The sequence below is a fragment of the Sceloporus undulatus genome, chromosome 4 (assembly GCF_019175285.1).
Source record: "Sceloporus undulatus isolate JIND9_A2432 ecotype Alabama chromosome 4, SceUnd_v1.1, whole genome shotgun sequence".
NCBI classification, from domain to species: domain Eukaryota; kingdom Metazoa; phylum Chordata; class Lepidosauria; order Squamata; family Phrynosomatidae; genus Sceloporus; species Sceloporus undulatus.
Genome location: NC_056525.1, coordinates 5,055,291 through 5,081,004, shown reverse-complemented (window position 1 = coordinate 5,081,004; position 25,714 = coordinate 5,055,291). Strand labels below are relative to the sequence as shown.

The following is a 25,714-nucleotide window of genomic DNA, read 5'->3' as shown; positions in this document are numbered from 1 at the left end:
TCTGGGACTCCCTTCCATGCTTGGCCCCTTCCTTGCTCTCCTTTCCCTGGCAGGCAAAGGCCTTTTCATTTAAGCAAGCTTTTAATGTATAAGCAGGGAGTCTTCTTATCAGGGTGTATGCTTCATTTATTCATTTTAACTTTTGTATATATTTAAAATAATTTGATACTGTTTTAAATACAACAATTTTAATTGGTTTTAAAATTGTTTAAACTGTTTTAAACATGGTATTGTGGGGTGTGAGGAGTTTATCACACTGTAAATAATGCGACTTATCATTGACGGGATACAGTCGCTTTTGGGGTTAACAGAGAGTATTATCACACATGAAATCGCCGCTGGTTGCCAGGTGACTGCAACCTGGGTCCCAGCCACACCTTTTGCAAAAATGGCAAGCTCCCAGTTTTGCAAAGTGGCTGGCTGAGTGCACCTGGACCTGGGTTGCCATCGCCTGGTGGCAACGGTGGCAATTTCACCTGCAATAATACCCACTGTTAAGCCCAAAGCAACTGTTTCGCATCAGGGAAAAGTTGCATTATTTACAGTGTGATAAACTCCTTGGTTGATTTATTTTGTGAGCTGCCTTGAGTCTCACTCCAGGAGAAAGTTGGCATATAAAGGAAATCAATCACTCTGCCTTGGAAGGATTTTAATGAGAGGCTGGATGGCCACTAGTCATCTGTTGGGAGTGCTTTGATTGCATGTCAGGATGGGGTTGGACTGAATAGCCTTTGAGATCTCTCCCAACTCTGTAATTCTATGATTCTATAATCAGTCATCAATAATGCAAGCCCAATGTGCATCCAAATGGCTCCATAAGGGAACTTACACATGTGTAAGAGATCAGAAGGATTCCAGCCAAAAATACTGGGAAAAGAAGTACAAGTTGAGGATCCCTTCTCCAAAATGCTTGGGGCAAGAATCATAGAATCCCAGAGCTGGAAGAGACCCCAAGGGCCATCCAATCCAATCCCATTCTGCCATGCTGGAAGACACAATCAAAGCACTTCCAACAGATGACTATCCAGCCTCTGGTTAAAAACCTCCAAAGAAAGAGATGCCTCCGAGGCAGCAGCACATTCAACTACTGAGCAGCTCTTATTGTCAGAAAGTTCTTCCTAATGTTGAAGTAGAATCTCTTTTCCTGTAGCTTGAATCCATTGCTCCATTTCCTATTCTCTGGAGCAGCAGAAAACAAGCTTGCTCCCTCCTCAGTATGGCATCCACTCAGATATTTAAACACTGTGTAGTGGTTGGAGTGTTGGACTATGACTCTGGCGACTAGTGTTCGATTGCCAGCTTGGCCATGAAACCTATTGGGTGACCTTCAGCATGTCACATGCTCTCAGTCTTAGGGGAAGGCAATGGCAAACCTCTTCCAAACAAATCTTGGCAGGAAAACCCCATGATAAGGTTGCCTTAGGCTCACCTAAAGTCAGAAATTACTTGGAAGCACACAACAACAACAACAACAACCATGTCACCCCCTTAACCTTCTCTTCTCCAAGCCAAACATACTCAGCTCTGTAAGCCACTCCTTATAGGGCAAGGGTTCCAGACGAGAAGTATTTTGGATTTTGGATCCCCTCCCCCACGATTTTGGAATATTTGCAAATATATAATGAGATATCTTGGAGATGGGACCCAAGTCTAAACATGAAATTCATCTAAGTTTCATATTCACCTTCTACACATAGCCTACAAGTAATTTTATACACAGTATTTTGAATAATTTTGTGCATGAAACAAAGTCTGTGTACACTGAACCATCAGAAAGCAAAGGCATCACTAGCTCAGCCACCCAGGTGGACAGTTTTGGCTTTAGGAGTATTTCGGATTTTGGAATTCTGGATAAGGGAGACTCAGCCTGTTATGGATACGGTGGTAGTGGTGGGGAATCCCCTGGACATTTGCAATATCAGCCATGATTTAATCTGGAACAGACTGCTACAGTCTCTTTTGACTGACAGCCATTACCTCAAGTTGAAAGTGGTATTTCCTAAATCTGACACCTGAGACCCTTCAACTTGAGATGCCAAACAATGAACTGGAGACCTTCTATAGACCAACCAGGTGCTCTGCTACTATGAAGCCACACACCCTGAAGGCCAAACGTGACACAGTGTGGACTTCTCAGTTATCTCTCCATGCCTGATCTGCACAATCGTCAGATTTTTTTTTTAATAAACCCAAATGAAATCCATCTTTCTTCCATTTGGAGCCTTCTCTGCTTTCCCCCACTTCATTTAAACTAGGGATGTCCATTTGGACTTGTTTGATTCGGTAATCCAGGAATGAAAGCTTTCTCAAGTTGTCTCCTGACTGAGAAGATTAGAAGGGGGTTATTGGTTTTTTGCACAATTTCCCGCACTTTGGGACTTTTAATAATAATAATAATAGTAGTAGTAGTAGTAGTAAAAACTAATTGGTGCAAAAAAGCTTGTGTTTTCTGTGATTCTTTTTTTAAAAGCACGCCACATTTTTGCTCAGAAAACAATGTGCCTGGTTCAAAAGACTGCTGACGGCACTGAAAGATTTTGGTGTAGAAAACCATGATAGCCATCTTGTGCGTGAATTACAACAGTAAATGTCCAACTTATGCTATTGTAGGCAAATCTTGATTTTATCTTGGAGATGGGATGACAAAATTATGTCCCTTTTATATAAGGGACACAATTTTGCTACACTATTATATTGAATAAGACTTCAGCATCCACAGATTTTGGTATCCCCGGGGGTTCCTGGAACCAAACCTCAGTGGATATCAAGGGCTCACTGTTTTACTTTCAAGCAAGATGAAATTTTCACTCTGAAAAAGAGGCCATGTCGTAGAAAAGAAGAATGTATGGTAACCCTAGCTAATCTAACCCATTTTGGTTGTTATGTAGGTTGGAATTCTCCATTCACAGAGCAACAACCAAAACTCACTCCCAAACTCACATTTTAAGGGCAGTAGCCCTTACCCCAGTGTGGCCACTTCTGTATCTGGGTAACCTTGCGTAAGTCACATGCTCTCAGCCTCAGAGAGATGCAAAAGCACGCACACACACACACACACACACACACACACACAGCCACCTACACACATACACAAATCTTGTCAAGAAAACCTGCAATAGCCTTTTGGTCACCATAAGTCAGAAATGACTTGAAGGTACACAACAACAACAACAAGAAGATTCAAACATGCTGAAGTACTTGTTTATTTCCTGCTCCCCCACCCCACACAGGATTCAAGGTGACTTAAAGGTAAAGGTAAAGCTAGTCTCTTGACATGAATGTAGGAGACAGTGCTCATATCCATTTCTAAGCTGAAGAGCCAGCATTTTCTGAGGACTGCTCTGGTGGTCATGTGGCCAGCATGACTGTTCTGTATGATGTTACCTTCCCACCTAGTTGCATTTGCATGCTTTTGAACTGCTAGTTTGGTAGAAGCAGGAACTAGTGACAGGAGTTCACCCCATCATGCAGCACTTGGGCTTCGAACTGCCAACCTTCTGATCTTCCAGTTGTCAGAACTGGCATCTTAACCACTAAGCTGCTGCATCCCTTTAAAAACATAGTGCAACTAAAAAAACAACTATTAATGAAAAGTTGAAACCCAACTAAACCAGAATCTTATTTAAAAGCACAACTTAAAAGCTCAAACTAAAAGCAGCCTTAATAATACATTTAAAACATAAAATAGAAACACTAACACACGTACACCATTAAAAGCTCCATCTGCCACAACTTACTAAAAACCAAGTGCTTCCCCCAATAAAAAGATCTTTGCTAGCGGAAGCAGAAGCGGGGAAATTATTCCAGGTAGAAACACGGGAATTGGACAAAAGTGTTTTCTGCCCAGAAATCAGGTTTCCTGTAGGATACACTGTTTCTTGCCTAGAAAACAATTTTCCCTGTGCAGAAAACAGGATTTTTGTGCCCAAAAATGAACATTTTTTAAAAATTCAAAATAATTTCTACACAGCACTTCAGGATCTTGGAATACAGGGAAAGTACTGTACAGGACTATTTATTTCCTTCCACAGTGGGAAGAAAGCTATCATAATTACAGTGTGCCCTTTCTTTATGCGGGGATCTGTTCTGGACTCCCCCACTTAAAGCAAATTCCACCTCTGCGGTGGCGCGGCAGTGCGCGCATGCCACGGGCACACATCCCATTGTTCCCTATGGGACGTGCCGCCCCTTCTCCCCGTGCAGCTTTCAGCATATGCTGTATTTGGCTTTGCAGGTGAAGATGATAAGGTTGAGGATTTAGATCCCTACCTCCAGGGCAGTGCTTCTTCATGCGGCATTTCCTGGACTCAGACTGAGTCGGGCATGTCTCCATCTCCTCTTTGCTGTTCTTGATGGCTTCCCGGATCCGTGTTGCTGAGCCCCATCGACAGCCACATGTCCGCCCTTGGTTGGTACAGGGACTCCAGTGGCCCCACGGACCCATCTCACACTTTTCTGGGAGGGAAAGTAAGAAATAAACCACAATCAAGCAGCAGAATAAAAGGAACAGGCCATCTCTCAGGCCAAACTCTTTCTTTATCTAGTCTAGCACTGTTGATTCTGCCTGGTAGCTGCTTTAGGCAGAGTGAGGCCTTCTTTATCACCTTCTACCTCATGGGTGGAGAACTATGTCTCTTCTCCAGAGTTGGGTATGTTTAGCCTGGAGAAGAGATGGTTAAGAGGTGATATGACAGTCCTGTTTAAGTAATTGAAGGGATGTCATATTGAGGATGGAGCAAAGGAAGCTTGTTTTCTGTTGCTCCAGAGAATGGGACACGGAACAATGGATGCAAGCTACAGAAAAAAGAGATTCCATCTAAACATTAGGAAGAACTATCTGACAGTAAGAGCTGTTAGACAGTGGAACACACTCCTTTGGAGAGTAGTAGAGTCTCCTTCTTTGGATGTTTTTAAACAGAGGCTGGATGGTCATCCGTCAGGGATGCTTTGATTGAGAGTTCCTGCATGGCAGAATGGGCTTGGACTGGATGGCCCTTGAGGTCTCTTCCAACTCTATGATTGTATAATTCTTTTATTCTACCCACATTTGCCTTCTTCAAACTTCAGAAGGTTGCTCATCCAGGACACACAAACTGCTCCTACCACCAGCTGCAATTTTATCTCATCTAGGGCACTGTTCTGTATCACATACTTAGGCACTGGTTAGATGGGCCCTATGGGGCGCTGTCGTGACGTGTGAGGGGCGGCACTTCCAAACATGACTCGCCCCTCACATGTGATGAGAGCGTCAAAATGACGGCGCCCTGTACATACGGGTGCCGCCATTTTGACGTGACGTCTGCAAGTCCCAGTGCCTTTGGGACTCCGCAAGTGCCCCATTGGCGCCTTGCAGCGTCATAATGGTGCCGCAGAAAGAACCTGCTTTTTGCGGGTTCTTTTTGCTGTTTGAGGGAGCTGCGCGGTTTGTCCGCTGCAGCTGCCTTGCGCAGCAAACCAGGGCAGCGGCAGACCACCCTTTTTGGGTGGTCTGTATCCCGCCTTAGTTAAGTATATTTAACCAAGTAACCTCTCTTGGCTTGACTCTCCCAATAGACATGTCTTTCGCTTCGATCACTGACACAATGGACCTCTATCTCCCCAGGCAGCTAATGCACAACAAAGCAGTAGAGTGGTATTACAATATTCGTGAGAACCAGTGTGGTGTAGTGCTTTGTGCATTGGACTATGACTGGAGACCAGGTTTTGGATCCCTGCTCAGCCATCAAAACCCATTGGGTGAACTTGGACAAGTCACACTCTCTCAGCTTCAGAGGAAGGCAAAGGCAAAACTCACTCTGAACAAATCTTACCGAGAATACCCTGTGATAGGTTTGCCTGAGAGTCACCATAAGTTGTAAATGAGTTGAAGGCACACCACAACAAACAATATGATCACAGCAAGAGTGTCATATCCATAACTAAGTAGTGATCAGGAATATAGAACAGTTACAACGGAATAATTCTAGATAACTGTTCCATATTCATGGCTGCTACTTCGTTGTGATTGGGGTTTTTAGACTCAAAATATCCCCCTTCTGTGCCTAAGACCCATTGTGTGGGTCTGGTCCAAATAACTCTGTTTTCTTCTGCAGAGCCTCCCATAATGGTGGAAAAAAGTGAGAGGACATCGTTTCCTGTCACCATTTTGAGAGGAGGAAAATGGAGATATTTGAGCTTGCAGTGGTAGGATGTGGCCAGAGGGGTGGCCTTGGGGAAAACCGGACCCTCGCTTCTACACCGTTGTCAATGCCTTCTCTAGTTGCTCACGCAACAACTTGGAGTTTCTCACTCTTGGTACTTCTCTAGTTGTGGAAGCATCAAAGCTCTTGAAGCCTGGCGTGGGCTAAATGGTGACTGGCATCCCAAGGGGGCAAAGGCTACTTGCCTGGCTTGCTGAGGCATTCCTGGGTATTGGGCTGGGCCATCGTGTCTGGCGGGCACGTGCTGAAGCATTTGCCTTTGTGCAAGTAGAATTGCTCTTTGCATTTCATGCAGAAATCTTTGCTGAAGCAGCTGTCACAGCTGGGTGACCGGCACTCTGCAGAGGCAAAGAAACAACCCGTGGGCTTTAGTGATGGTCAAGTAAAACATGCACATAAATATTCTTTTGAAAGCATACCAACTCTTCCCAATATGAAGGGGACCCATGAGAAGGCCGAGAGGAGAAGAAAGCTACAGTGCAGATTGCAGGCCTTGGGAAGATTAATGTTTGGGACTACCAATTCAATTTAATTGTCACTTGGGGAATGCAAGCCTTATTGCATGAGAAAGCAAAGTAAAAATGGAGCCAGAGAACAGCATTTTTCCTGTGCCTTACCGCATGAGTTGTAGCACTTCAGTTCTCTTTCCATGAGAGATGGTTGTAAAAGCATGTCTTGTTTCTACCTGGAAAAATCCATTCGATAAAAGACACACTTTTACAAATGTCTCCTGTAGGAAGAGAGCTGAAGTGCTACAAGCTGATACTCTCTGGCTCCATTTCCACTTTGTTTTCTTGTGTGATATAGCTGTACCATTTTTAGTTTTTTGTGGGTTTTTCAGGCTATGTGGCTATGTTCTAGAAGAATTTATTTGTACCATTTTTATTTATTTATTTATTGCAATGATATCCCACCTTTCTCCCAAAATTGGATCCCAGAAGCCTCCAGCCAGCATGGCTTCACTTAATTCTAATCCTTCATACCTTGTATATTTCTATTTATCATGCTCTATCTATTTCATCATTTGAATCTACCCCTCCCTCCCTCCCTCTCTTTGTATCATACTGCTTGTCCCTGACCAGAAGTAGCAGAGATTAGATAGATTTTAAAAATTCTGAGCCCAAATCTATCCTTGGAGGAATCCCATGGCACAAGGATTTGTTAGACTACAACACAACACGAAGCAGCCCATAAACCTCTTCTTTTAAATCAATCAAACAAACAAAACTCCAAACATGGCAGGACAGAAAAAGTGGCTGAGGTTGCTTCTAGGGCTACAAGTCAAATTAACTGGGCACCTATTCCATCTTGTCACATAATGTTGTGGTGGAGTTTTTCTTTAACGTTAAGGAAAAAGGCAGAAGATGGGAAAACTGCAAATGAAAGAGAGCAAAGGATGATGTCTTCATCTCATTGGTGGCAGTTAATCCACCCCAGGTTTAAACCTGGACTTTAAAGGACCTACTTGAGGTTGCTGAACCTATTTTGGGGAGAGGGCTCAACACTTTATATGGTCTTGTGAAGTTCACCACTCCACTGACTCAGGCTGCATTTGCAGAAATAATGCAGTTTGACACTGCATTAACTGTCATGGCTCAATGCTATGGAATTCTGGGATTTGTCATTTTGCACTCTATTTAGCCTCCTCCATTTTAAATTATTTAATATGCTTCCCTCCCTCTGTCACTCACTCACTCACTCACTGGCGCACACACACACACACACACACACACAGAGAGAGAGAGAGAGAGAGAGAGCTAACTACCGTATATACTCGACTATAAGTCGAGAGATTTATGCCCAAAAATTGCCCCTAAAATCTTGAGTAGATTTATAGAAGGGTCAATGCAGCAATAGTGCTTAGAAAGGTCCTATAACAAGAAAGCTTGGTGCCCCAATCTCAATTAAATTCCTCCCCCTCCAGTCCGTTTGCAAGCCTTTCCTCCCTATCCTACCGCAAAAACTCCCCTTTGAAAAGCACTTGCCTGGTCTGTTTGCAAGGCTCTCCTTCCCTTCTCCGTTTATAAGGCTCTCATTCCCTTCTCTGTTTGCAAGGCTCTCCTTCCCTGGTCCATTTTAAAGCTCTCCTTCCCTGGTCCCTTTGCAAGGCTTTCCTTCTCTGGTCCCTTTTGCAAGGCTCTCCTTCCCTGGTCTGTTTTGCAAAGCTCTCCTTCCCTGGTCCTTTTGCAAGGCTCTCCTTTTCTGGTCTGTTTTAAAGCTCTCCTTCCCTGGTCCCTTTGCAAGGCTCTCCATCTCTGGTCCCTTTGCAAGGCTCTCCTTCCCTGGTCCCTTTGCAAGGCTCTCCTTCCTATAGGGAAATCTCCCCATTGAAAAGCACTTGCCTGGTCCGTTTTGCAAGCCTTTGCTTCCTGTGGAAACAAATCTCCATTTAAATTCACTTGCTTCCTAGAGGTCCAGAGAAGGAGACGGACGGAAGTGGTATTTCCCCCTTTCCATCCTTCCTTATGGCTCCCTAAGTTTTACCCTCGACTTATTCACCAGTCATATCAAAATCCAGGATTTTGATCCTGAAACCTTCTCTCGACTTATACATGAGGGCGACTTATACACGAGTATATATGGTAGATGATACAATTAACTCATATTTACGGAGAAGAGGTGCTTCATCAAGTGGTGAAAGATACCTGTTTGTCCTGTTACACATTTTGCATTTAGGCGCATTGTTTCATGATTGATCATTGGAAAGTAAACATTGCCTAAATTTGCAAGTCTGATTACTAAGGCACACTGCTCTAAGGAAATCCTATTGGGAGAGAAAAACAGGCAATATGCACTCCACTTAATGTGTAGTCTAACCACACACATTGTGTTGACATGTGTTCTACACTGTAACTTGCTGGAAAATGAAAGCTGTACTCCAGCGTTTTCGTAAAACAAAGCTTTGCTAAGCCATGGTGTTATTAAAAAGGCTTTTATTTGTCTTGCTGAGGTGTTTTAGGAAAATCCTTCTTCATGAGCTGTTTCTTCTGTTTCTATATTTCTGTAGCCAGAATTTCTAGCATTAATTTTTTCTAGCATTTCACGGTGTTTTCTCCCCTTCAACTCCTCCCTACACTGTAACCTGGCCTCTAAAAACCCACACATCTAATCAATGAAGGAAGGTATGGTGCATCATGGGATAGAGACCCAATTTTCACAATCCGCCACCTACTAATGCATCGGTTGACCTCTTGGCCTCGCACCCCAAAGTACCCTGGCGGGCAGGCATGGACGCAGGCTCCGTACTGGCGGATCCCATCCCTCCAGATGAGTAAGAAGAGCCTCTGCTGGCAGGAGATGCATCCGTTGTCCTCTGAACACATAACGCATCCTGTGCAGTTCTCAAACAGTGTGGGGCTTACTGGGAAAGAGAGAAAACAGAGATGCAAAGTGTACAGCAACATCAACCTGCATCCATTTGTTAGATCAGATTAGACCTATGAAATGAATGGGAATTACCTACAAGATGACTCCCCATTTGACAAGTAATTTAATGGGTTGATTTTAGCTGGGACAAACCAATTGTGTTGAGGCCAGTCAGCAAAGAAGATTTTCATAGAGGGAAAAAAAGCCGAGAATCAAAGGCATAGTCCTGGCAAAGTCTGCAATCGTATTGAAAATTTTCAGACACATCGTCCTCATCCAGGACTTCTCTTGGGAAGAACCAGGAATGTGCCAGCAAGAAACCATTCATGGGGAAGTCCCAGAAATGGTTTGGTGCTGGAACATTCCTGGTTCTTCCAGGGATAAGTCCTGAATCAGCGCAATGTGTCTGAAAATCTTCAGGGCAATCGCATGACTTTGTTGAGAGCATGCCTTTTACTCCCGGCTTTTTTCCCCATCTCAAAATCTCCAAAGACTTAGAATGACTGCTTGGGAAAGTCAAAGAAGAAAGTGCAAAGGCAGGTTTACTGTTGAACATTAAGAAAACAAAAATAAAGACCATAGAGAATTTACATAAATTCAACCTAGATGATGAGGAAATTGAAGTACAGCCATCCCTCCATATCCACAGATTCTTATCCAGAGACTAAAACATCCACAACCTGAACATATTCCAAAAAACATATAAATTCCAAAAATCAAACCTTGATTTTGCTATTTTATACAAAGACACTATTTCATACAAATCCCTTCTGAACAAATCTTGCAAAGAAAATGCCATGATAGTTTCGCCTGTGCTTTCATTCTAGTAAATACTTGAATGAACAGAAAGTGCTCATTTCCTTTCAGAAATATCCCTTGGACAAATATTTGAATGAGCATCACTAACCAAAACAGTAAATTTGACTGGAGGGATGTTGGCATTCCCTCTAACAGATGAAAACTAGGTTACATTGGGAAAAGCAATGTTAGATTTTGATGGTCAAAGTTGTAAATGAGGAAGAACAGAAAAACTAGGAGAGGCTACAGCAGTTTGCTTTTGCCTGAATTTACTGGGAAGGATAAGATTCTCCCCTCTCTTCTCTCTCCATTACTGAGCGGACTGAATGCAAACTACGTTTGGAGTTTGAACTGTGTTTGCAGAAACTGAAGTAAGTTGGGCACAAAGGGAGGAGGAGAAAGAGAGCCATTTTCAAAGCATCAGAAAAAGTGGGATGACAAAGAATTAACAGGAAGCGTCCCTATCAAATTGATAGTTATGTAGTGCAGGTAAACATGACAAAACATCATTGCAAAAATGCTTATCTTCCATTTTCTCTTCCAAAGAATGAGAGAAGCTCAAAAGTGGGAGTGGACACCTGTGACAGATGGGTGGGTTTTATGGCCCAGCAACCCTCTGGGAACCATGCAGACTGGCAAAATTGCCCAATTTCCCCATGCCAAACCTGGAAGTGTCCAGAAGTCCACTTTGGGGTCTGAAAAACTGACATTCTGTCATATTAAATAAGGCCAGCAAATATGGCTGCTTAAGCTTGTCACAGGCACTGTGTTTTCCAAGACAAAACCTGATGTCATTAAGTGTTATGCATTAAATACCAATCACAGTTGCTCTCAGATGCTCAGCCAAACACATACATAAATACAGAGATTAAGAAAGAGAGAGCATATCTTCCTGTCTGGAAATTAAGAGAGAAATCTAAGTTAAAGGGGTGGCTTCCCAATCAAAATGAAATGAGGGAATTATTATTCTCCCTAACTTGGGGAGATGGGATAATAAGGAGCATTTACAGTAGCTTGCGTACTTCTAGGCAGAAGGCTGATGCAGAGCAGAGCAGAAGAATCAACTATGTAAATATAGATACCTCCTGGAGGGTCACTGGAAGTTGCAGCAACCAATCGAGCCTTGCAAACTGTAGCAAGCTTCTAGATGAGCTGGAAACACAGCCTTCTCCTATTGCCTGGACCTGATTCTCCCCCAAATTTTCACCCTTGTCTTCTGCCTGGAGATGACCCATGAAAACTGGAGACTCAGGAGTGGACCAGATCTAGCAATCTTATTACCAAGCCATACCATCCATTCAAAAAGTCAGTGGTACTCCTAGCAGTTACAGGCCACAAAAATATTCAAGGAATAGCCTTGCATGCAAAAATGTCCTTCATTCAAATTCTTTTTCATGGCTAGAAGGAGCTAGCAAGGCCCCATTCAGCCAGACATGGAACTGCAAGTCCATCTGCTGTCCTCATACTACACCTTGTTAAAATCCAACTCACTGGGATATATGTCCATCAACAAGAAAGCCTAAAGATAAAGAAATGCAGATGACTATTTGCTCTAGTGAGCAAAGACCAAGGTCCCAACGCTGGAGAACCTATGGATCTCCAGATGTTTTTGAGCTGTTCCCATAAACTCTAGAGTTGAGGGATGATGGGAGTAGTCATTCATTAAGGTCAAATGTTTCTCACTTCTGGTATCAACCCATTTTAAGACTTGTTGGTATCATCATAAAGAGCTGTATTTATATATCTGAAGGAATGTTTTGTAAAAGATACAGCCAGCTTGTTTTCTGTTGCTCCAGAAACTGGAACGCAACCAATGGATTCAAACTACAGGTTGAGTCTCCCTTATCTGGAAATCCAAAACACTCCAAAATCAAAATTGTCCACATGAGTGGTTGAGATAGCAACAATTTTGCTTTAGGGTATATAAACTTTGTTTCACCCACAACGTTGTTAAAAATATTGTGTATGAAAGTTGCATATGAAACATAAATGAATTTCATTTTTAGTCTTGGGTCCCATCTCCAAGATATCTCATTATGTAAATGCAAATATTCCAAAATCCATGGGGGGGGAAATCCCAAATCCAAAACCAAGCATTTCAGATCAGCACTGAATCATTTTGTGGAGCACTGACTTTAAATGCTAGATTCAAAACCTTGGGATTTTCAATGGGATGCAGATGTTCTAAAAGCTAGCCACAAACAAAGGATAGTTGACAGACGGTGGCACTGGAAGGACAATCAAGGAAGAGCTAGAATTAAATTGACTAAGCCTACTGAGGTATGCAGAAAACATATTTTGGTTGAAGGAGACAGCTGGCTTCCTCAGATCATGAAGATAGGTGTTTTTTCTTTTTTTTTTTTATTTTTTTTTTTTTTTTTTTTGTTTTTTTTTCCAGGATGAGACCAGAGTCATCTCCCAGTTGGAATCGCCAGAACTTTTTCAGGATCTACGTTGAATGGATCCTCTCCTAATTTGAGCTTCTGTCTTTCTTTTTCCAGCAATGCTTTTTGGATAAAGACTTGGCTGGGCAGAATCCATTTTGTGGTTAGATTCCAAAAGAATATTTTGGGAATTTTTTCCCAGGAAAATTGAACGACTAAATTTCATAAAGCATGGTTTTGTTTTCGCTTTTTTTTCTAATTTGTGCAATTACACGATGGTGCAATTTCACAAATAAGAAAAGGATAGAAAAGAAGCAGCTAATATGTGGTACTCAAATACGGAAATTACACAATGATGCAGTTTCCATGTACAAGTACCACATATTAGAGTCCATCCTTGGTGTCCTCTTCACAAGAATGTCTGGGGCTTTTTTTCCCTTCAATTCTTGCATTCTTTCTTTCCATTGCCTTAGCCAGTTCCAAAATGGTGCAAAGTTACAAAGGTAGAGAAGATAATGGAGATTATTTATTTATTATTATTTATTTGTACATACAATTTATATTATATTATCTTTTTTAATGGTGGTGGTCGCCGCAATGTTGTTAGGTTTTTTTTTTTTAATGGCCATAGCTCATATACAGAATTTGTTCCATCCTGAAGTTCTGCAATCTGTATTTTCCAACCATAATCTAACCAGAGCAGAACCAAGTTGGGTTTCAAAGTCCCAGAAAAAAATTATGGGATGGAACTGTTCCACTCCGCTCATCCTTTGTCCCAAGACATCCCGGCGCCATGAGAAGAATGCAACAAACCTCATTCCCTACTCTCCTTCCACCGGTGGCAAGAATGCAAAGGCAAAATAGTTGATAATTTGTTGACCTTTAATGTTGGCCTAAATCTTCTGAGTCTTCTGGAGACAGTCATTCTTTTTCTTTTTCTTCCCCAGAGATTCAGATGTTGTAGGAGAAATATGAACATCAAGACCTGGGTGCTATTGGTTAGTACCAACTACAGTAGACCCATTAAATCAAAGAGAGTTCACTAAAGGTTAGAATCATAGAATCATAGAATTGGAAGAGATCTCAAGGGCCATCCAGTACAACTCCATTCTGCCATGCAGGAAACCACATTCAAAGCTTCCCAACTTAAGGGCCAGCCAGCCTCTCTAAGGGCTCATTCACACTACCAAAAAAATCGGTTCGAAACCGATTCAATCACGTGAAGTTCATACTCACCCCGAATCTCCACACAAGCGAATCCGAGGCTTGCACACCCGTTCCGTGGTAAATGGCCCCTAGCGCGGGTCTTTTGAAATCGGCGCAAATACCATTTCTTTTTAAAAACCCCGGGTCCTGGGAATGAGAACTTTGGCCTCGATCACGATCGAGGCAAATTGAGGGAGGATTTAGGTCAGAGGGTGGGCAAAGGGCAAGGCATTTCCTCCCCTCATCGGAGGGGAGGGGGAGGAGGAAAGAGCCCTGGGCAGAAGGGCTGCTGCTGGGCAAGGAGCAGGCAGGGCTCCTGGCGCCGGGAGGAAGGGGATGCTCTCCTCCTCCTCCTCTCTCCTCCCTCCCTCCTGCTCTCCTGCTGGCCCCTGCTCCCGTCCGGGGCCATTCAAGGCCGCCTCTCTTGCTGGGGGACTTTGGCCAACCCCAGGAGGGCACATTGCATGCCCATGGAGGCAGCCGCTTCCAGCCTGGAGCCTGGCACCAGAGAGGGGCTCCCCTGAGAGCCAGCCTGGCACGCCAGGGGAGGGCGGGAGGAGGAGGAGGAGGGCGCTGGCCAGGCAGCAGCAGGCCTCCAGCAGCTGAAGCAGGGAGAGAGATTCCTCTCCTCTCTCTCTCGCTCTCTCTCTCCTCTCTCGTGGTGTGTGTGTGTGGTGTGTGTGTGTCAGAGGGAAAAGGGGGGGTGGTCTGACTTTCCCGCTCCCGCAGCCCCCTCCCCCATTGCTCTTCTCCCTCACGATCCCAGGCTGGAAGGGATCCCCAAGGGACATCCAGTCCAACCCCCAATCAAAGCAACAACCCCCCCCCCCTTTTCAAGCAGCCTCTTTTGACCAGTTTATTAGTGCGCATTTTTTTGGGGGGTGACATGTCTGTGTGCTTGCTTGTGCTTTTTTTCCTCTTGCTCCTGGATTATTATTTTATTATTAATGCGCTGCATTTCCCATTTATTCTCTGTATTCCCAATGATTCCATTAGGTCACTCTCCTCTCAGCCCTCATGAGGCAATGGCAAAGTGTAGCAGGAGGAAAAGGGGTCAGTTTCAGCAGAGGGGGAAGCTACAATGTTGCAAAAAGACCTCACTTACATCAGTGTTACATTTTTTAAAAACAATTTTTTTTTTTGGAGCAAAGGGAAAGCTACAAATGTTGCTTTTAAAAAGCATAAAAAAATGCATGACAATTCCATCCCTTTTGCCTGGGGACGGGGCAGATCTGACCCAAATGCACCACAGGTTTATAAAAAAAATTAACCCTGTGCCTGGCTCTTTAAAAAAGGGAGGAGGGAGGACACGTTTCCGATGTCCTGCAAAACGTCACCATGACAATCGCTTGATTGACAGCGCCCTGCCCCCTCGCCGGCAGCACAGAATGCATTGCATTCAATTTCAAACAGAATGCTTTGATTTCAAATTTTGTAGTGGGCACTTGCTAACGGAGCGATTCGGGGGAGGGGCATCCGGATCATCCCAGTTCCCTCCACGTCTTTTAGGCCAGTATGAATGGGGCCTAAGATCCTCCAAAGGAGGAGAATCCACCACACTCCAAGGCAGTGCGTTCCAACATGTTTGGACCTCCTCTCACCATCAGGAAAGTTTTCCTAATGTTCCCTATGGGTGACTTCTCCTTTTCCTGTAGTGTTGCATCTATTGCTCCACTGTGTCCCTAATCTCAGGAGCAGCAGAAAACAACCTTGCTCCCATCCTCAAGATGACATCCCTTCCAAATATTTAAACATGGATATCATGTCATCCCTTAACTTTCTCTTCCCCAGTGTGTGTGTAGGATCCCAGACGGAACATACCCTTAGCCGCTCCTCATAGGGTTTGGGGTTTCCAGACCTTCCACCATTTTGGCTGCCTTTCTCTGGATACATTCCAGCTTGTCAATATCCCACTTGTACTATGGTTTCTGTTGACTCACAATTCAACAATTGATTTTAAAGCTGGGGTGGGCAGCTGCGTGGGAATTCAGGGCCATGGGCCAACCCCCCCCCCCCCCCGCCCAAATCCCCACCGTCGTTAAACACACAGCAAGCTTGAACTACCTCTGTTTTTCTTTCTGCAGTCCCCTCTCAAATTAGCTAGAAGAAGTGAAATCATGTCACCATTTTGAGAGGCACTGCAAGGAAAGCAGATATCTTGGGTTTTTTTTTTTTTTTTTTTTTTACAGGGTTGTGAGGTAGTTTTGTAGTGATGGGGTGGGAGTGTTTGCATTTGTTTTGGGGGGGTTCTGTGTAATTTTGTGAGTCAAATCTTGTCCCCAAATTTCCCTTTTTAAAAAAAAACATTGGGGGTTTGGAACTCTGGGGACTGGGTGGGAACCACAAAACTACAATCCAAGGGCCACATAAGGAACGGGTGGCCAAACTATGTCCACCCTTTTATTCTAAAGAGGGTCTACTCCAGTTTGAGGTAGCCAATGGCATTCATACTGGTAACATGTTACAAAGCAGTTTTAATACAGTGCTTCCCTCGGGGTTAAACGAAATTAATTCTTTCCGCGGCTTAATTTCGTAACCCGAAAAAAAAACCTTCGTTAACCCGAATTGCCATAGGCGCTAATGGGAAAAAAATCCGCGGCTCGTCCCGCCGGCGTGCCATTTATTAAAACTCGCCCGGCGTTTTTTTTTTCGTACCCGCGAAAAACGTTTCGTAACCCGAAACAATAAAATCCCTAGGGGATTTATTCGTATCCCGAAAATTCGTAAGCTGGGTTAATTCGTATCCCAAGGTACCACTGTATATTGTCACAAGTTAAAAAAAAGTAGCCAAGGGCAGAAAGCATTCATTTTTCAAAAGTAATGCACCAAATTGTAAATGCAATCATTTTCAGCTGGTGCCACTGAATTATTCTCTAGTTACTTTTAAAAAATCACTTTTGAAATTGCCAGCTAACTTGCTTGTTACACAATCACCAAGCAGGCCAGACCGTTTTAGAGGTATATCAAGAGCAAGTTTGTGAACCTAGTAAGAGAGATGGTTTAAAACATGGAAACGGCTCTCGAGGTGCCTTCTTAAAATGGAGATACTTCATTGGCTGCAACAAGTAAAAAAATAACACATTTTTATGGTATAGTGTAGTTAGTAGATAGTAGTTAGTGTTCTCAAAAACCTTTGGAAGAGATTTCCCCCCCTCTTAGTTTTTCAACAAAGTCATCTTGGCTTCTAGGGAGAGTCCGGTTTGATTGCTCCTTGGACCCATTTAATTGTCTTTTTGGAAGTCAATGGGCCCCAAACAGACAGGCCAAAATAAAGCTGTTTTCAGGGTCCACTTTGGAGATATGCTGTTTAAATGATGGCATGCATCCTAGAGGCTGAGCCACGCTAAAGCCATGCTCCAGTCCTGAAGGACTGAAGCCGGCAGCTTTGGGCACAGCGTTCCGGCCTTAACCCAGGCAGTGGTTTAAATGCCTGTACTGCAGATACTCACTCATAAACATAACTTTACTCTGCTTATGGAGTGCGTGTAAGTGCACTGAGAAGAGGTATAGGCCCTGGAACATACCTGCTTGAAGGTCTGGAGCAGCGGCAGCGGCATTTTTTTCCTGTTTCCTCCTCCGCTGGAAGCCGCAGCCGCCAAACCGCATGGCTTCCCCGGCAGAGGAAAAATAACCCCCGCAAAATGTGGTTCTTTTTGCTCCGGCCATGTGTGCGTTATGTCTGAGTTGCACCATGGTGCACTCATGACTTAACTGGTGCGACGTGATGTGCAGACGCTATGTGTTATGTTACGTCATGATGGGCGGATCGGATCCCCCGCTAAGGAGAGGGCCCCACTGTAGTAATCAAACTGCTTATTTTCTACAGTGTAGATACAACCAGAGAAAGAGAGAGAAAGGATAGAAAGATTTCCCTTCAGTCGCTTTTGTGCTTTGTGTGTGTGCATATGCATACCCATGTGTACATGACAGTCTAGTTGTTGTTTGTTTTACAAAGGCAGCCATCGTTGTGTTGCTAAAAACTTACAGAAGAACCAAGCATATGTAAAACTGAGTGACAGTAGAGTTGTATAAAACACTGAATTATTATTATTATTATTATGTGATTATTATTATTATTATTATTAGGTTACGCTGTAGATTTGCACGTGCTGTACATAAAACAATAAATATATAAGAGTAAACCCCTGGCCTATGGGTTGAATTACTGCCTGCACATCTTCTGCCAACTGGCTGGACCATTTCAAATAGAAAACAAACAAAACAAAGCAAAACTGAAGGTTTGTTTTGTTTTGTTTATGGCTTTTTTACAATCTAGTCATTCCTCGGCCCCCGATAAGTTGCTTTACACTGGAAAGTGTCAGACTAATTTTTTGTATCAGATTAGTATCTGATAAAGAATTGGTTTTTCCTCACTTGACCCTGTCTGCAAGGGCCAAATACAATTGCCATCTCTCTCTCCCTGTTCCCTGTTCCTTTAGTGGGAAGACAGACGATGCATGGCCCAAAGTCCAGTTTCCAGTGCAAGCAGACTGGATGATGGCCGGCCCCACTTCAGCACCAGCAAGGCAGATTGCTGTTGTTGTTTTCCTTTACCCCCCTCTCTCCCCATGGGATTGAGGTGTGGCACAACAACAATGAACAGACAAGCACATCAGTTAAACACATCAGGTCAAAATATGCATCAATTGTAAAAGAACAAATAAGCCATACCCATTTAAAACAATCCACATTGAAATTGTCACAATTTAAAATAATCTAGATAAGCCTTCTGGAAGAGACTGGTCTTCAGTGCTCTTTTCCGTTGGACCTTTCCATACGGGGCACAGAAGTAGGCTCAGTTTTCACATTGGGTCGATGCGTATTCGCGTTATATCGCATTGGGGTGTCCCACACCTGTGAGCTCAGAATACATATGTGACCAATGGCAATATAATGTGAAATCACGCTTTTGGCCGATGCGTATTCATGGCTGGGTTCCAAACTGAAGGCACCGGCTCTGCAAAATTAGGGGATCACTGGGTCATCATGTGATTGGCCAGTGCGGAACCCTCTGCTGCTGTTGGCTGGTGTGTACATCCAATCCACTGGTTCTCCCCTGAAGACACCGGGTTCAAATTTCCCATGATGCTGCACTGGAATTTCCCCCATCCCTCTCTTCCGTTGGCCCTTTCCCCTTTCAGGACAACCGCCGCGCGGGGCTGGGGCCCATTTTCCCACTGAACGGGATAAAACAGAAACCTTTTTGTGTCGGGGGAGGGGGGGTGTATATGATAGTATATAATATATATACACACCACACACGAAGATGTGTGTGTAAGCATATACATGCAGCATTACACTTTCCGGCTGCTCCCACATGTTGTTGTGTTGTAATAATATATATATGGTGTGGTGTGTGTGTACACATATAAATACGGCTTCACACTTTTGGCAGTATCACTATGTGGTATAGTGTGTGTATATCTTGTTTTTGTGTGTGGTGTTGTGGTGTGTATACACACACACACACACACATATATATAAACACTGCAAGCAGACAGATGTGTGGGTGTACACCTATAATATCGGCATCACACTTTTGCTGTGGCACAGTGTGGTTTTTGGTATATATATGTGTGGTGTGTTGTGTTTGTGGTGTGTGTGTGTGTGTATAATATATATGGTATAATGTATAGTATGTGCGGTATACACATAAAAAAGGCTCTCTCACTTTTGGCTGTAGTACCACTATGTGTAATATAAATAAGTAATTGATGTACTATAGATAAGTTATGTATGTAGTATTTATGGTTGGGTGCATAACACACACACACACACACACACACACACAGAAAATGGTGCATACTTCCTTCTGTTCGTAAGTTGCCTAAAGGCAAGCGTTCTCGCCGATATTATGCGCTAAACAGTGACCTCATTCTTCACCCCCCGGAAGTTAAAATGTTTCCCTCCTCCCCCGTTCAGAGCCCCACCGCAGCATGCCGCAAAGCTGCCCGATGCGCATCGGCCACTACACATTGTATTGGGCTGTTTGGTTATCCAATCTGCACTTGCCTCACTTTTGCCTGATACGCATTGGCCGATTTGCAAAACTTCGATGTCTCGGAAGGGCCGCCCAGGTGTGAATGAATGATGCGATATGACGCAAAATTGCGATTGGTCGCAATGCCGAAACTGACCCTACTTCTGTGCCCTGTGTGGAAAGGTCCAACGTATTGAGCTGTTGAATATCTTCTGGCAGGTTTATCCAGATGGTTTTACCCCTCTTATCCTGGATTACGAAAAGTTCCTGCTTGTCCCAGATCTTCCCTGAAGATCTGAAGCCCTCCATTCTCACCAGATGCCTGACTGCATGTGCTTCCCACTATGTGTCTACTGCTGCTGGTGGTCAGTCGCTCTGAAGTCAGAATCAGATGCTCAGCCACATGACTGTCACTCAGTGCCTTGTTTTGACCTCAGAGCAAAACGACTTGTGGTGGCAATGGACGCACAGTGTGGCTCAGTGGAATGCATGTGTGGTCAGACAGCAGGTGTCAGAATGGAGGGTGTTGCAACAGGGGAGGGACAGAGCACAACTCTGGGGCCAAGCTGTCCCACACCTTTGCAGACAGGGCCCTAGATGCTTGCAATTTTGTAAATAGATCCACTCTCTCCGCCACCTTTTAGCATACCCTTTACCATGCAAAAAGCTATGGCCCAAATTCTATTGTTGACTAGGGTCCAAAACACACTGCAGAAATAATCCAGTTTGAGACCGCTTTAACTGCCTTGGCTCAGTGCTAGGGAATCCTGGGAATTGTAGTTTATTGTGGCATCAGAGTTCTCTGATAGAGAAGGCTAAATGTGTCACAAAACTACAGTTCTCGGAACTCCTTAGTATTGAGCCAGGACAGCTAAAGCAGTCTCAAACTGGATTATTTCTGCAGTGTATTTTTGGCCTAGATTAGAGCAACTGAATCAACTGGATTTACCTATCTGTTTATTCACTATTTGAAAATTAGTTGAATAGAGATGGGTTTTTAAAAATTTTCCATTAGTCCAAGGCGGTCACATTATTATTCTCTTCCATATTTGGAAACAGCTTAAAAATAAAGAAAAAGCATGACATATGTTTGTCTTCTGAAACCTTCCTAAATTTGTCATGTTCTGTAAAACCCTTTGTTTGTTAGTACAAGTCATGCTTTCCTGCAATAATCTCATCGAATCCATGCTAACCAGTTAATTTTTCTTGTAGTCTACAGCGTTAACATAAATTCTTAAACTATCAATGAGCATAATTATCTATATTTCACAGCAAAACCCTTCAATTATCAATGTTATTTAACATTCTGTGTATATTATGTACATCGGTATGTTAATATCTAGCTATATCAATTAAATTCAGCTACATTAAATGCTGCCCCTCACTTCTTCCCCTACGAGACACAAGGGCCATCACTTCTTTAACCAGCTTCAAAACAGAGTTGAAGACCATCCTGTTCAGAGAAGCCTTCCCAGGCCTTGCTTAATTGTCGCTTACTATTTGATGTCCTTTTGATGCCTGTTTTATCGAACCATTTCCTGTATTGCTATGTACTTTATATGTATTAGCCTACTAGCCCCACCACCTTTCCCTTCTCCTTTTATGTCATGTCTTTTTAGATTGTAAGCCTGAGGGCAGGGAACCGTCTAATTAAAAAGATTGTATGTACAGCGCTGTGTAAATTTACAGCGCTTTATAAATAAAGGATAATAATATAATAATACATTAATATGACTCCTTTCATTCCATCCCTCAGTGCTTAAAACTGGAGAGCCAACATGGCATAGTGGTTTGAGTTTTGGATTTGCACATCTCCACTAAAAATTGTGTGGAGCTTTGAAAAACACACGATTGGACAAGGAAGAATTCTGTGACAAGTATTCTTTGGCACAGAGAGTTGTAAATTTACATTAATGGATGGCATCCTCTTAGGCAGTTACAATGTTGTAGGCTATGCTTACAACCTTAACCATGGTGACATTGTAAATGCCTCCTGAAACTACCTTAAAATCCAGGCAGCCACAATGAGGGATGAAATTTTCTGGCCCTGGTGAGTGGGGCATTGAAGGATGATATGTCCAGGTCCCTTTCACCAGCAAAACAGGAATCATGAAAGGACTTTGCAGGGTTCCTTGTTAGTGGGAGGGGATCTGGGTGCACCACTTCACTCATCTGCACCTCAAAACCCCATCCCTTGGTGCATCTGCCTGGGTTTTATGGTGGGTTTGGAGATCAGATTGAGAGACAGGTCACAGGCATGACATGGCAGCTAGGTGTCTGATGCAGGATCATGGCCAATGTTTTCAGAGATCAGTCAGTCAGTCAATCAATCAAGTATACCCTCTTCTTGTGAAAAATGCTTCAGCTGCTTTGCAAGAACAATTCAAATAAGAAATAAAATCACAAGACGAGAGACACAGAGGAATCAGGAGACATCAGATTACAATTCAAAAACAGAGGAATCTGAAAACTTAGTTGTGTGACAAGACAAAAGTTTCCTCAAAGAGAAAAATGTATTGTGAGCTAACACCAGACCCCCCCCCCTTGAAGGGTATGAGGTGATCTTCCCACAGAGAGATCTAGGTGGCAAGCTTGATCATCTTGGGAGAAAGACGGATAAAAAATGTACAGACAAACATTTCTGCCATGTGCTATCTCCCATGCAATTGGGGCAGTAAAACCCATTTTAGGCTCTAGTCCAAACTTGGAAAACTTTCCAAGCTATTCTGGAGATCAGAGTCACCTCCAGGTCCTCTAATGTTCAGATTAAAAGTACATGGCCACTAGCAATACTGCCTAGGAATTCTGAGAGCTGTCGTCCAGAAAAAGCAATATTTCCAAACACTGAAAAGACTGAACAGCCCAATCCTTCCTTGGGTAGCCAAAAAAAGACATTGACTTGGAGATACAGGAATCAGATGCAGTCCCAAAATTATTTTCCAAGATCTGATTCACCATTGTCTACCATGAACCTTTCTTCCTGAGACTCTTTTAAATTGGGGATGCTGGACACAGAACCTTCTGTATGCAAAGTATTGGCTTTATTACTCAATCATGGGCTCCAACAGAGATGGAAGAAGGCAGCAATATTCAGCATGCTCTGGGAGGTCAGCTTGGGTAAATATCCCAAGTGAATCTGCCCCAGTGCCAGCCCCTCCTTGACAATGGTGTGACTTGATATGGCTGTTGCTACCAGCATTTCATGCATCTGGGAGTCATAAGGGTTTATATGGCCTGTGTTATGACTGTATTTGCCAAATGCTGTCTGCATCTGTTTTGCAGGCTGCATCTCCATGGAGGAGAGACAGTATGGTGTTGTGGTTTGTGAGTTGGACTGGATGTAGCCACACTCACTCCAGAAATAAAGCAGTTTGACTCCACTAACTGCCCTGATTTTATCCTGTGGAATCCTGGGATTTGTAGTTTTGTGAGGCTGAATATCTCACCAAACTACAAATCCCAGGATTCTGCAGGATAGAGTCATGACAAGTGGTATCAGACTGCTTTATTTCTGCAGCATAGCTACAGAGGACTCTGGGAGACCAGGGCTGAAAACTGCTCAGCTATGAAAACCCACTGGGTGACCCTGGGCAGGCCCCACTCTCTCAGCCTCAGAGGAAGGCAATGGCAAATTTCTACCAAGGGTCACCATAAGTCGCCAAATAACAACAACGAATCTCTGGGGACTCTGCTGGGACCCTGTGGCATTTTTTTAGCTGACTCAAGTTTTTTGTCCAACTTTTTTTCTTTTAAAAAATAGAATCACTCTTTTCATTTCTAATTCCTTAGTTTTAAAACTAGAAAAGACATGAAAAGAAAAAGAAAAAGAATGAAAGAGAAAAGAGCATAAGGGCAATTTGAAATGGAACCTTTTCACCAGTGGAAACTATTTTTCTTTCTTTCATCAAGTTCAAACACAATGGAAAAGAAATACTGTACAGTGGAAAAGAAATACAGGACTTCCCAGGAAACAAGTGGTGACTGGTGGCTGTAATGACCATGGAACGATAAATCTGCTCTGTGTCTCAGTCCAAACTTGTAGGGCATACCAAGGGGGCCGAATCTGCTTTGAGAATAGGATTCATCACTTCAGAAATCTCTGGATCTCCTCTCAGCAAACTGGATGATGCAGGGCCCAATCCTTGGCCTGGTGCAAATGGTCCGGACGATGTCCAGCTTGTTCAGCACCAAACCCGGGTATACTCCTCATACTGCAGATTTTGAAAAGTTACTCCTGAAAGATCCGGAGCTCCCCTTTCTTACATTGGGCAGCTATATGCCTGGGTGCCCACCCTGAAATAACCTAGCCAGCGCAAGCAGGACCCTGGTCATCTGCTGTCCTGCTCAGGTCTTGCAAACTCAAGGCAGCTACAGTTTCCTTGATGGAGTCAATCTGCCTGTATTGTGGTCTCCCTCTTTTCATACTGCCTTCCACTTTACTAAGCATTATCATTTTTTGGCAAGGCAGCTATGAACGATGTAGATAAGCTCCACAAATTTAAACCTATATACAGTGGACCCTTGGTATCCGCTTGGGTTTGGTTCCAGGACCTCCTGTGGATACCAAAATCCATGGATGCTCAAGTTCCACTAAAAAAACGGAATAGCAAAATAGTGCCCCTTATATATAATGGCAAAATCAAGGTTTGCTTTGGATGGGGAGGCCAAAGAGGGAGGGTTGGCCCAATCTAACTCCCCACCACATGGTGACACACAACAGGTTTGCTGGACCAGTCCTTCTCACCAAAAACTCCTTCTGGTCACACACAGGAAAACCTGATTTTTTTTTTAAAATGGGGTAAAAGGAGAATTTTTCAAAACTGGATTGAACTGCATTACCTGCATATTCAAAATGGCCTCCCTGAAAAACATCAGGAGTGCTTGGCTCATGGCAAGATGAGGATGATTTTTATCATCAATGTAGACCAGTCAGTGATGTCTTGAGTTATTGCATTCATAGGCAAGAAATCTAACAATAATTTAAAGAACCAGGCTGGAATTTGTGATCACAGTTACCAATGTGCAACCTAGAGTTACACATCCATAACTCATTTGTATGCATGATAGCAATGTATTCACAATACATTGCTGGGCCAAAGCTAACAAAATGAAATTCAACACGGAGAAATGTAAGGTATTGCACTTAGGGTGGAAAAATAAAATGCACAAATATAGGATTGGGGACACCTGGCTGAATGAAACTACATGTGAAAGGGATCTAGGAATCCAAGTAGACCATAAGTTGAACATGAGTGAACAGTGTGATGCAGCAGCTAAAAAGGCCAGCAATTTTATTGCTGCATCAATAAAGTATAGTGTCTAGATCAAGAGAAGTAATAGTGCCACTGGTATTCTGCTCTGCTCTGTCGGCGGCCCCACCTGGAATATTGTGTCCAGTTTTCTGGGTAGGCTTGCCAATTATCCCGCCTGGGGGCGGGACTTTCCCGGTTTGAGGCGGGTCCCGCACGGTCCCGCCCCAGTTTGGCCCCCACCCCCGGGATTCCCCCCCCCAGCCAGCCCTGGAGGCGGCTCCACATCGCAGAGCCTTCCAAGACCTCTCTAGGGCCTGGGAAGACAGCGCGTCTTCCCCAAGCCCTCAGAGGGGCCTTTGGAAGGCCCTCCGTAGATCCGAGGAGCCCGCCTTCTGAGTGCCGTCCTGGCCTTGGGAGGCAGCCTCTCCCCCAAGCCCAGAGGGGCCTTGAAAGGCTCCGCGGTCCGAGCTCCGCGCCGCGGGTTCCTCCAAAGCCTCCGCGAGGCCGGGGAGGAGGAGGAGGCGCCCT

At 43.8% G+C, this 25,714-nt stretch overlaps 1 protein-coding gene across 1 annotated transcript in view; it reads right to left on the bottom strand.

The window, feature by feature from the left end:
• The window catches only part of RSPO4 (R-spondin 4), a 57,779-nt gene that overhangs the window by 8,680 nt on the left and 23,385 nt on the right, over positions 1-25,714 (bottom strand). The window contains exons 3-5 of the mRNA XM_042461587.1: positions 9,373-9,561; positions 6,386-6,538; positions 4,270-4,455 (exon numbers count right to left, since the gene is read on the bottom strand). Of these exons, the coding sequence (XP_042317521.1) occupies positions 4,270-4,455; positions 6,386-6,538; positions 9,373-9,561 (528 nt within the window). The remainder of the gene's footprint in view (positions 1-4,269; positions 4,456-6,385; positions 6,539-9,372; positions 9,562-25,714) is intronic.